Source organism: Pleurodeles waltl, chromosome 1_2 (assembly GCF_031143425.1).
Source record: "Pleurodeles waltl isolate 20211129_DDA chromosome 1_2, aPleWal1.hap1.20221129, whole genome shotgun sequence".
Classification (NCBI taxonomy): Eukaryota; Metazoa; Chordata; class Amphibia; order Caudata; family Salamandridae; genus Pleurodeles; species Pleurodeles waltl.
In genome coordinates, this window is record NC_090437.1 from 418,034,920 (window position 1) to 418,047,749 (window position 12,830).

The 12,830-nt window shown below is 41.7% G+C and overlaps 1 protein-coding gene across 1 annotated transcript in view; it reads left to right on the plus strand.

Moving 5' to 3' along the window:
- PTGR1 (prostaglandin reductase 1) overlaps window positions 1-12,830 on the plus strand; it is a 284,796-nt gene that overhangs the window by 165,865 nt on the left and 106,101 nt on the right. Inside the window, exon 5 of the mRNA XM_069240499.1 lies at window positions 4,956-5,123. Coding sequence (XP_069096600.1) covers window positions 4,956-5,123 — 168 coding nt within the window. The remainder of the gene's footprint in view (window positions 1-4,955; window positions 5,124-12,830) is intronic.

A 12,830-nucleotide genomic window follows, 5' to 3' on the forward strand; every position in this document is an offset into this window, starting at 1 on the left:
TAAAAGATTCCTTTACTGTGCAGCACTGATCCTGAGCTCACACACTTCAAGACACTCTCATATGTGCTAATGAAGACATTAGCGCTGGAAGTGAGTGAACCAACAAATTAAGGGTAGGAGCCGAGCCAGAAATGAACCAGTAGTTGGCTCTGGCTCTAACAGCCTGTGCTGTAGCTGACCCTCAAAAATGTTTGTCATGGAAATCATGCCACAAAGCTCATATTGGAATATGATAAGGAGTCCTAAAAAAGAGGGTATTTCTTTAACATGGAAGCTTTGTTCACTCGCTCACCACAGTTCACTACCCCACCACTGTCAAATTGCACGAGCTGCCACTGTTCTAGGTTAATCCGGTTAATGGCAATTACAGGATCCAGAACTACACGAAAGTGGTGCATCAGTCCCGATGTGCCACTTTTCTTGCGTCGCCCCGGCTCCACCTAACAACACCATGGTTGCACTCTATTTACAATATGGCGCATCATGGTGCTCGTTTCCACAATAGCATCACAATTTATGGCGTTATTGTGGCACTTTGCTTGATTAAAAATGATGGAAAAAATGTTGCAGTGAAATCTTGTAGATTTCACAGCGCCATTTTTTGCGGCCTCCCTGTGTGGGAATACCCCCCTTGCATACATTATACCTTGCGCACGTATAATGTGGCTCAGGGGTTACACAGTGCTAGCATTGCGCCACTTTGTAAATATTGCAAAAGAGAATGGCATTAAGGAGGCCAGAGAATAAGAATGATGGTAGTGTGGCACTAAGAGGGTCTAAGGCCTTGTAAGTGTGGCCGTAGGTGTGGTAACTTTCTTTCTATATTCCTCACAGCTTCCAATGATGGCCTTAGAAACTGAAGAAAACATAAAGAAAGGTGATTCGGTGAAGTGTCATGAAGGAGAGTTGTGTTTGAGAAAGAGGGAGACCAGCATAAATCTACATTATCAAAGGTGGAGCTTGGGGGAACATAAAACCACATGAAAATATAAGAGCAGCTAAAAACCATTAAATTATTGAATTATTGTGAGTTTGTGTAAAACACAAAACATATGGCTTAAAACTATACAAATTAAATGTAGGTTTGTTCTTACTAATATATGTCTAACTTTCATTAAGATTCCAGAAATGATGATGCATAACTTCATCTCTGCCTTTACAAAGAGAGAGTGTCTATTTTCCAAACTGATAATAAAAGAGGCCTGGACTCGCTCTCTTTCTGACCATTATCTCACATCCAGATCACTCGTTTACCCTGAAAATGATTCGACTCTTTTACTATTTCTGTGTTTGCACATCTATGTCAGAATTCATCGCAACTGTTTTCACTGAACTTTTGCACATAAATGTTTGACAGTTTTTTAAAATTTGTGACATTTAACCATGACTTGTATGTACGAACATCATACGGGTGTGTTTGGAACATTCCTCTGTGGCATGTTAGAAATATACAAAGGTGAACATAGTGTAGGGTGCTAATACCACCGCTGATTGTGGGGAAGGGCCATGGCTCACAAGAGGCATAGCCTTAGGTTGATCACGATGCCTCAGCGACAAACTACAATCAGCATACTTTGTACAAGTGTTTCGAAAGCAGTATATTTGTTTCTAATAATATATGCGATACCTATTTTCAATTGATGGCTGACATATGTACATTATGAGGTTGTATTGGGAGCACATTTTAATGGCAGGTATGTGCATTATCAAGGCAGTAAAGACATTGAGTAATGTTTAGGGTAACATCTATATAACAAGGAAAATGTATTATGATTTGGATTGCTCTTTATATCTCCTCATTTATCGATGTGATCTTCTGAGAGAGAGAATAGCTTGTGAACATGATCTCTTTTCTGATGCCAGGGGGGCAACTTCACCGATTATGGTACTGTCCTTTCGAATTTGGCTGGCATCAAGGAGTCTGAGAGTCAGTTTAAGCACAAAAGACATATCACTGTCACCTGTTGCAGCTCAGCAAATTCTTGCTAAAAAGTCATAAATAACGAGGGAATACTCTCTCCAGGTAGAGAATTTAAATAACCAATAGAGACAGGCAGCTATATAAAAGAAAAAGAGAAGAAGAGGGAGACAGAGATAACATTGGGGAAGGAAAACACACAGGCAAGAAAGAAAATAAAAGTAAGGGAGAGAAAGATTTAAAATACCACAAAAAAAGAAAGAGAATGATGGAAACAGTGAAAAAGAAAGGGAGAAAAAGAAGTGAAAAAGGAAAGAAATATGTGGCAAAAAGATAAATAAAGGAGGACGACAAATAGGGAAGACAAAGTCAATGTGAAGGTAAAAAAAAAAAAAAGTGGTATAGAAGTAGATAAAGGTGAACAAAAATGGAAACAAACAAACAAACGGGTGAGAGTGAAGAAAAGACTGGTAAAATGGTAAGACAAGTGAGAAAAATATAGAGGAAGCTACACAGAGAAAAGAAGAGAAAAGAACAGTATGAGTAGGACAGAAAAAAGAAAACAAGAGAGATCTAAGAGAATAAGGAGAATACAGAGCAGGTGTTAAAAGGTGAGATGCCATTGACTACAATGGGCCCCTAGGTACTCTGCAGGAGTAGCGCTAATATATTGGCGCTACTCCTGCAGAGTACACCAATAGCGTAAAAAAAATGATGCTTTTGCCCTCTACCCTGCGCCATGGTGCGCCATATTTTAAATATGGTGCACATATGGTGGTGGTAAGGGGGCGCTAAAGGGAGCAAGGAAAGTGGTGCAGCACTGTGTGCCACGCCACATTCCTTAAATATGCCCCTTAGTATTTGTATAGGAGCAATAGACCAGGTCACCATTTTATAATTGAGTACTGGGTGGAAGGATACATTTTGTAATACTGAATAAATAAACTGTCAGGAGGAAACAAAGATAAAGTAATGGAGATTCACTGGTTTGGTGGAAAGGGTACTGCATCACAAAAACACCAAACCCTTGATTCACCCACCTCAGTTAGAAACAGACGGACCTTATGTATTCCATCAATGTAGCTCCCTTCGTCTCTGTCCACAGAACACTTCCTCCAATAGTCTGATAGATAAGGGGCCACCAGAGGTAGGATGTTAAATTGTCCCCCTGCTGGACTGTGTAATGCCTTTTTTCCCCGTCCGTCACTGCCAGGAAAAACATGGCAGTAAGAAATAGTAAACATACAACAATGACCCCCCACACCCTGGGAGAAACCTCCCAGGGTGTGAGGGTCATTAGTTTTTTTTGCTTTTCAGAAGCAGACTGAATGTTGCCCGTTATTTCCCGCCTTCTGTAGAGCTCAGTCCACCTCCTCCCAGGGCCCCTCCCAGGACCTACTTAGTAAAGGCCACAGGGTGACCCTATTGAGAATGTCTCAGGCCCAGCTCTCCCTATGCTGCTGCATTGCTCTTGCTCCTGTCTTCCTGCTTTTTCCCACACTTTTTAGTGCCTTCTCCTTGCTTTTCCCTTGTCTCGCTGCTTTTTCCTTGCTTTCCCCCAGTTTTTTGTGTACCCTTCATTGCTTTTCCCTCATTTTCACTGCTTTCTCCTTGCCTTTTCCCCCATTTTGTGTGTGCCTTCTCCTTGCTTTTCCTTCACTTTCACTGTTTTCTCCTTGCTTTTTCCCTTGTTTTTTGTGTGCCTTCTTCTTGCTTTTCCCTCATTTTCATTGCTCTCTACTTGCTTTTCCCTTGCTGCTCTTGCATGCCGCCCATTAATTCCCACCTCCTGCCTAGTCCTGTCCCCTGCCTCCTAGTGCCCCTCCCTCCTATCAAGACCTACTTAATGGATGCTGCAGCATGAACCCACTGAGTAGATCCCGGCCCAGCTCTCCCCATGCTGCTGCATTGCTCTTGTTCCTGTCTTCTCCTTGCTCTCAGTGCCTTGAGACCCTCATGGGTGATTTTCCATGCTTTATAATTCCTTAATTGATTGAGACTCCTACTTTGGGAGTCTGTTTCTGAAAAACAAAAAAAGTTAAAAGTTTGATAGATGGTCATTAAAAAAGACAGCCACCGTCCTCTAAACATTTAGTACATTTAAAAAAACTGCTCTTACAGTGCAGCCTTTCAATTCACAAAGATGACCGCTGGGCTAGCCAAAGTCTAAATTAGGTCCATAGTCTCATTGAAGCAATTGAGACAGGCAAGCAACTATTCATCCTTCATTTTCTCCCTGAAACGTAGGGCCCGATTTACAAGAAACTGGTGCAGCTCAGTGCTACGCCAAAATCAGCAGCGCCACACTGAGACAGTTTTGAAATGCAGGGCTGTAACCTATTCAGAAGAATAAGGCACAGCCCTGCGTTTTCCCCTGTACCGGCCCTAAATTAAGCTGCCCTTGCCAACGCAGGCATCCTTGCGCCATAGTGCAAGGGTGTCTGTGTTGAGGGGAGTGATTGTTTATGTGCAGGAAGGTACTCCTTCCTGCGCATAAACAATCATCCATGGCATTTTGCGTCTTATATGTGTGCTGCATTCTGCAGTATACATAGAAAAAGCAAAAAACGAGGACAAATAAAAGCATTCCTTTTCATTTTGCCATGCCATTGCCACCCCTGGGGTGGCGTTAGTTTTTGCCGTTGCCACAGATTCATGATTTTTCATAAATCTGGGGCAGCGCCAAAAGCAATGGATGTTGCGATGGAACGCCCACTGCAACACCCACTGCAGGACTCTCTGACGCAGAAAACTTTGTCGGAGGGGCCTAAATTTGACAAAAAGTGGCGCTCCGGTGGCAATAGGGCCTTGCAAATGTGGCCTTCAATTTTCTAAACTGATCAAAGCTCCTGAAATCTGTTAACACATTGTCTGTTCAAATAAAGACTTGATGCAAGTGGAAGAATCATAATGTGATCATAAACCCAAATCCCTAGCTTCCATGTTGTAAACATGAATCAACGTTAATATATGTGTGCATAATGCAGGGAATCAATGAGTGACTCGGTTGTCTCTTAAATCATGATTTTTGTTTCAGAATCACAGAAAGTAAGAATCCTAACTTCCCAGTTGGTGGCTATGTAGTTTCCAATTCTGGATGGACAACACACTCCATTTCTAACGGTGCAGGTCTGGTCCCACTGCTTCCAGAGTGGCCAGAAAAAATTCCAAAGTCACTGGCTCTTGGAACACTTGGCATGCCTGGGTAATGTACAATGCTATAATTTTTATTACTTTTTTATTTCTTTTGAAAGTGCATGCTGAGTAATCAAGATATTACTTTCCTTATTCTTTATTTATTGTGGAATACAGCCTAGACTGATGTGGTGAGCAGTGGACAGTATAGAAAAGACATTAAAGTATGAACAATCTCAAGATGCAATTCAATAAAACAGGCAGATTTGAAAATATGCACATAAACACAAATGTGCTCACACACACACACACTTGTATTTGCAAAAAAGGAAGTGAGGAACTGTGAATAGTTCCACAGATTTAGCTGGAGAACAGCGCATTCACATGGTGCGACCTACAACAGCACAAACACTCTGGATCTGCTCACCTCGAATGTATCTTTTTCTAGAAGAGTTTTTAAGTCTAAGATGGTGGCCTGCGGCCAACCCCCGGCATGCGGCCACTATACGCCACGCATGGCCTTCAACCATGCATGGCAGGGGTTGGCCGCAGGGCCTGGACTGTGGCCCCTCCCTGTGACCCTCCCCACACATGCTGCCAACTCCCCAAAGGCACCCAACCTGGTAGGGAGGCACACAACCCCCTCCTCCTGGTGATTTCGTCCATGGGGACCCTACCCCATGGGGTCTGGCTAATAAAGAGTAGGTGCCCTGGAGTCCACCCAGGGCACCCACTTCATCATTGTCTGAGGCTGGATGGGTGCGTAAGTGCGTGTGTAAGTGCTTGTGTGGATGTGTAAGTAGGTGCCGAGTTGATGTATGAGTCTATAACTCCTTCTGAGAGTGGCTGTATGGGTCTGTGAGTGGGTGTGTGAGTGGGTAATCGGGTGTGCAAGTGAGTTTCTGATTGTCTCTATGGGTGTGAATGTGTGTGAGTGGTTGCTTGGGTTTGTGAGTGGGTGTGTCAGAGACTGGATGAGCGTGTGAGTGGATGTGTGAATGCTTCTGTGGATGTGTAAGTGGGTGTGTGATTGTGTGACTGGATGTGTGGGTTTGTCCGTGGGTGTGTGAGTGTTGGTGTGGGTGCATAACTGATTTTTTGATGGCTGTATGGGTGCGCTGAGCCCCGCATTGGATCCACGTCCGTGGAAAAAAAACATTTTTGGGCAATTTCTTGCCCACCAGGTGTCCCTCAGCGACCCCTCTATCACACCCATGGGGCCAGGGTACCTCTACTCTGAACCCTTCTATCAGTTGACACTTTCATTATGAAGCCCCGGGAATGTGTCCCGATATATAAAAAGGGCGGCTGCAACTTTCGTGTCAGGTTGCGGCATGCCAATCACTGCATTAATAACTCCAAAACTACTCAAGGGAATTACACAAAATTACAGAAAGGCTCTTTCTGGACCAAGAGCTAGCCTTCTACCAAGTTTGGTATAATTCTGTCCAGCCGTTCGAGCTGTAGTGTCTAAAATCTCAATGGGAAATTGCAGAGAAAAAAATTGTTTTGGGACCCCCTTCTTTTTCTGCTCCCCCTACACGAATCACCCCAACACTTTCCAGACATCAGCTGAAGTGAATGTCAAACTAGTTTTGAAAATGTTGAGATTAATCGTCAAACAGTGCCAAAGTTATTACCAAACAAAAAATTCTCTGTCTATGGAAAGTAAGTCCTCATTGTAACTACCTACTGGCGACTGTCAGTACATATATATATTTAAGTCAAATTAAAAGAGTATTAGGAAAATGCCCAGTGGTAAAAGTCCCAGATCTCTATGGTCCCTCACCCAATAAACTTCTTGGCATTATCATCCCTGGGAGTACGAGCATTCTTTGTTCATCGTGACGCAGTTTTATTTGTTGATATGTAGGTGGGTCCTGCTCCCACTGCTCTGCACTGGTGGATGCAATCAGAGTACGGCAGGAAAGTACACACACACACACATATATGCATATATATTTATTCACAGAAAAAAACTATGTTATAATTAGGTCAATTTCTCATTGACAGCGTTTAGGTTTTGAACAAAGAAAACACAAATTCAGCAGTTTTCAGCACTAACTATAATTTGTGCGCCCACCATGCACTACTTATGACCTCACATATGACATCACTCATGACATGTTCTATGACATCATTTATGAAATCACTCATGAAATTTTATGACAAGACCGGAGGCACCTATTATGCGTTTCTTTTCTTGCTTTATTTAAATAGCAACAAGGAAAACAAAGGACTACAAATCACAAAAAGGCGAAGAAAAAGAGCCAATGGGAAACAAAAGGTAGTTCAAACATGCCAATCAGTTAAGGTATATGTATAACATTATTACGTCACTTGACTGCGAACAGCCCTCCTTTCTTGCTGCTTGCAGCCAAGTTAAGTACCTTTATTTCTCTCCTTTATATTAATGTTTATATTTATATATTTCTATAGACTGTACATATATATATATATATATATATATATATATATAGTTGGTGTACTTACCGTGTGTTGCATCTATTTTGTTCATTTAACGATATTTCCCCCCTAGTCGGCAGGTTGCTGCGCACACTAAAAACTGTTTTCTCCTCGTGCGTGTTTTCTTCTGAACGGTTTCAACCGTTTCTCAAATGCGGGTGCCATATTTCTCTTGCACTAGAGGAGTGCTGACATCGTTTCAGTCGGCTCCTTTTTCACATATTCTTTGTTGCGCTTCAGTCAGAGTTTTCTGCCCCACACCGCTCGACATTCTGTCAGCAAAGCATTCGACAGACCTTTCCGGTTCGTTTCTCCTCAGCTTTTGGCCCTGCCCATAGGCGGAGTTTTCTCCCTCTTCATTTTTTAACCCTGTGGTTACTGTTTTTCCTTACAGACCTTGCTGGAGACATTTATACATATATATATATATATATTTACAGGCCATGGAGTCTAGCAGCTCTCCTTCACAACAGGTGGACCCTGATGAGGTCACTGCAATTAAACAAGACATTAATGTCTTCATTCAGAATTCTGTTCAACAGGCAGTCAACAATTCTATTCAGAAATTATCAAAAAACTTGGAATCCTCAGTTTTAAAAATGATTAATAAAACAATTTCGGCCCAGTCTGCGGGGAAAAGCAGACAGCGCCTGTCTCCAAATTTACAATCTTAAAATTTACAAAAATTGGCGCTCAAGGTGAGTGAGGTTCCCTCACATGTGGCAGAGGACGCGGCTCCTCACAAGACTCCTTCAAAGGCGAAAAAGAATCAGGATAATTTAAAATTGTCTTTAAAGAGTATATCCAAATCAAAACACCTTATGGCCCTTATAGTCATTACTTTCATACCTGATACCGACGATGACATACCTGATATGGATTCAGATTCTTATCTATCTGACAAGGATGACAAAACTTCTTCACCTATTCCAAAGAAACCCAGGTTATCTTCACTGGAGGCTTCCAATTCCAAACCTCTCTTGGATTGTAAAGGGTTGCCAGTGTTTGATCCATCTTTAATTCTTCATCCCAACTCTACTGAGTGGATTCGTGCATCTCATGTAGGTGACTACGTTTCCGCCAAACTAAATTGCCCTTTAGACAAGCAGACCAGGGCCATGTTAAAATCTGAATGCCCGCACCCTTCTCTTTCCCAAAAAGCCACCATTACTCCTAATATTGATCAACCCGTTATCACATTCTTTACGAAATTTGTTAAAGATCCTCAGAAAGGAGTGGAGAAGGCATGGTCCTCTTGTCAGGACAAACTTTTAGATGTAATCGATCCTCTTACATGAATTTTTGATATGGCAGAGGTGGCTAGGATAGATGGCTCTTTCATTGACCCTGAAGATCTTGCGTTATGGGTTCAGAGGACTGTCTGCCTCCGTGGAAATGCTAACTCCACTCTCACACACGAAAGAAGAAAAGGACTATTGCTCAAACTTGATCCAAAATTAATAAACCTAGCGACGATACAACCTCATGTCAAAACTGAAGGTTTACTTTTTGGTGAAACATCTCTAAAAGAATTGGGTAAATATGTGGCCACCTTTACCTCTTTGGACAAGGCTCATCAGTCTTTAAAGAAAATGTTTACGCAACATGTTTTTGCCAGGGCTGGCAGAGGCAGGAACCGCTTTGCCGGCCGCGGTTACTACAACCAAGGTTCCTGAGGCTCCTACAATTTGTCCTACCACGATTATAGTCCGCAATTTTACCTGCAGAGAGGCAGAGGCTTCCGCTCCAGAGGCTATAGAAATTCCAGACCTTCCAATCAATCAGGTAAGCTTACCTTTTGGTCATATTCCTGTAAGCGGTCGTCTTCATCACTTTCTACCAAAATGGCTGTCAATTACCTCCAACCCTGGGGTTTTAAACACTGTTCAAGGTTACATAATTGAGCTTTATTCAACTCCTGTCCAATTAGTTTTTCCTCCACCTCCAAGTTTTTTGACAGAAATGTCCAACCTTTTTTCTTCAGAAATACATTCACTCCTTCTTAAACTACCAAATTTGTTTACCCAGCCAGATCCATCACGTTTTTCCAGCTCCATCTTCTTGGTTCAAAAGAAGAACAAGAAGATGCGACCAGTAATCTACCTCAAGTCTTTCAATCATTTTGTAGTTAATCATCACTTCAAAATGGAAATGATCCTCCATCTCAGAGATACCCTCCTCCAACATGATTGGATTGTTCAGTTGGATTTACAGGACGCGTACCTTGTTGTTCCAATTCATCCAGAGTACAGGAACTTTCTCCAATTTCAGTGGCTCGACCAACACTTTCACTTTACATCTCTACAATTTGGTCTCTCATCAGCTCCATGGTGTTTCACCAAGCTCATGAAACCGGTTGTAGCTTTTCTCAGAGCTCAGGGTGTAAGACTTATTATTTATCTAGACGATATCCTTATAATAAGCCAACCTCCTCAGTCCCTCATGTCTCACTTGAATCTAACATGTTCTCTGCTATCAGACCTAGGTTTCATCATCAACAAAGAAAACTCCTTTCTGCATCCTACTCAACTTATAGAATTCTTAGGTTTCCAAATAAATTCAGTCTCTGCCATTCTTCTTTTCCCTTCGGCGAAGATAAAATCTATAAAATCAGAGATTCTCCAGATCCTGCGCGGCTCTTTGATTTCTCTAAGATCACTTGCCCGAATATTCGGTCTCCTGTCTTCTTCTATTCAGGCAATATTTCCAAGTCCCCTGCATTATCATGCTCTACAGAGGTTAAAGATTCAACATCTAAGAAAAGGCCTTTCTTATGCAGACTCTATCTCTCTCGATCTCGATTCTCGAACAGAACTCCAGTGGTGGATAGACCATTTAGATGCCTCGAACGGAAGAACTATCTTTGCATCAGCCCCAGATCTTGTGATAAAATCAGATGCAAGCCAAACAGGCTGGGGTGTCCGATGTGGTCCAATATCGACTGGAGGTACATGGTCTTTAGAGGAGTCCAGATTGCATATCAATTGTTTAGAGATGCTTGCCGGCTCCTTTGCAATCAGAACCCTCGCAAAGAACAAGGTTTGATGTGCCATCCTTCTCAGGATGGACAATATCTCTGTGGTCCGATACATAAATCATCTCGGAGGCACAAAATCCAAACCCTTAGCAGAACTCACAAAGGGCTTTTGGGAATTTAGCCTCTTAAACCAAATTTCGGTTCATGCAGAGTATCTAACAGGAGCTCTCAATTCCATAGCAGATTGGCATTCTTGCCATCTTCGAGATTCAAGCTACTGGAAACTTCATCCCATAATTTTTCAATAGGTTCAGAACAAATGGAGCCCCTTTGATAATCGACTTGTTGTCATCTCGCCTCAATTCTCAACTTCCTCAATTCTACAGTTGGTGACCGGATCCGTTGGCCTTAGCATCAGATGCCTTTCTACAGGATTGGTCAAAGTCCCTGAATTATGCATTCCCCCCTTTCCTCATGATGAGCAGGGTATTAGCACTAAAAAGACAGCAGCAGGCCACTCTAGTACTCATAGCTCCATTTTGGCAATCCCAGATTTGGTTCCCAACCATCTTGGAACTTTCAATAGATTTCCCTTTCCTTCTTCCTTCTTTTCTGGACCTTCTGTTGAATACTTCACACCGTCCTCACAACCTCATTTTAAACAATCTTCTTTCTCTTTCGGCGTGGAAAATTTAGGGGGTTCCCAACATTTCCGTTTCATTTCATTGGAAGCTTCAGAACATACCAGACAATCATGGGCCCCAGGGACTAGAAAAGCTTACAAATCAGCTTGGTCTTAATGGCACGGCTGGTGTCTGGGAAAACACGTTGATTCCCTTTGAGCAGATGTGACCTTCATCGTTAATTTCCTAGCTGCAGAAGCTAATAAAGGCAAGACCTTTTGTGCTATTAATTTGTATAGATCAGCTATTTCATCCAATCATGTTTATGTAAATGGAAAACCAGTGGGCGAACATCCTCTTGTTTGTCAACTTTTAAAGGGAGTAAACATTTCTAATCCCCCATTACCTAAATACAGAAAATTATGGGATGTCAATGCTTACATTGAAAATGTTATCTGCCAAACTAACAATGTTGTTACGTCTCATTTCCATTAAGCGTCTTTCTGATGTTAAAGCTTTAGATATTTCATCTCAACAGTTTACTCCATCTGGAGTGTTGTTCACAGTGATACGTCAAACAAAAACAAATTTAAGTTCAGTCTTTTATCCATATTTTCAAGATCATCCCAAGTTATGTGTTGGACAATGTTTAAAAGTTTACAAACAAAAGACTGCAGATTTAAGAACGTCCTTGGTTTCCCAACTTCTTATCTCTTTCAGAAAAACCCTACAATTTTGTATCTTCAGCCACGATAGCCCGGTGGGTTAATGTATTATGTCATTGGCGGGGATTGATACCTCCATGTTTGGAGCGCACTCCTCCAGAGGAGCTATGGCATCCAAAGCCTTTTGGGAGGGTTCCCGCTTAGAGGACATTCTTAGATATGCAGATTGGTCTAATGATAATGTATTTGGAGTATTTTATCGCAAACCTGTTGGTGATGTTTCTATGAATGTGATTAATTCACTTTGAACAAGCATAATAAGTCATAAAATGTAGATTTTCGTAGTTTTAATGACAGAAAGTCTTAATTTTATTAATGACACGGAGGCGAGTATTATCCCACCACTTGGTTTAACTACTTTCTATTTTTCCCATCCCTTCAGTGACATGATCCTCAGCTCAACCTTCCACATAAATCAGCACCTATCGGTTTGGATACCGGAATATCATCTTCACATTCGTCTTCAGCAACAGTTGGAACAGCGGCTCATCCTTCTGTTCCGGTTCATCTTCAGTTTCCTGGACTTATGAACTTTCATTCAGATTTATTGTCCTTTATTATGGCTGTTCCTATTTTATTCTCTATTTTTCCTTTGTTTCGTTCTAGTTGACTTTCCGCACAGGAAAAAAGGGCTGTTCGCAGTCAAGTGACGTAATAATGTTATACATATACCCTGATTGGTTGGCATGTTTGAACTACCTTTTGTTTCCCATTGGCTCTTTTTCTTTGCCTTTTTGGGATTTGTAGTCCTTTGGTTTCCTTGCTGCTATTTAAATAAAGCAAGAAAAGAAACGCATAATACTCGCCTCCGTTTCTTTAATAAAATTAAGACTTTCTGTCATTAAAACAAGGAAAATCTACATTTCAAATGACTTAATTCCTATTTGGCCCTCGTGAGCCATTTGTGAGATTGTACATTTAGAATAAAGTTAATTACAGTGTTTTATCTTAAATAGAACATTACTACAGTGTAAGAAGGGACGACC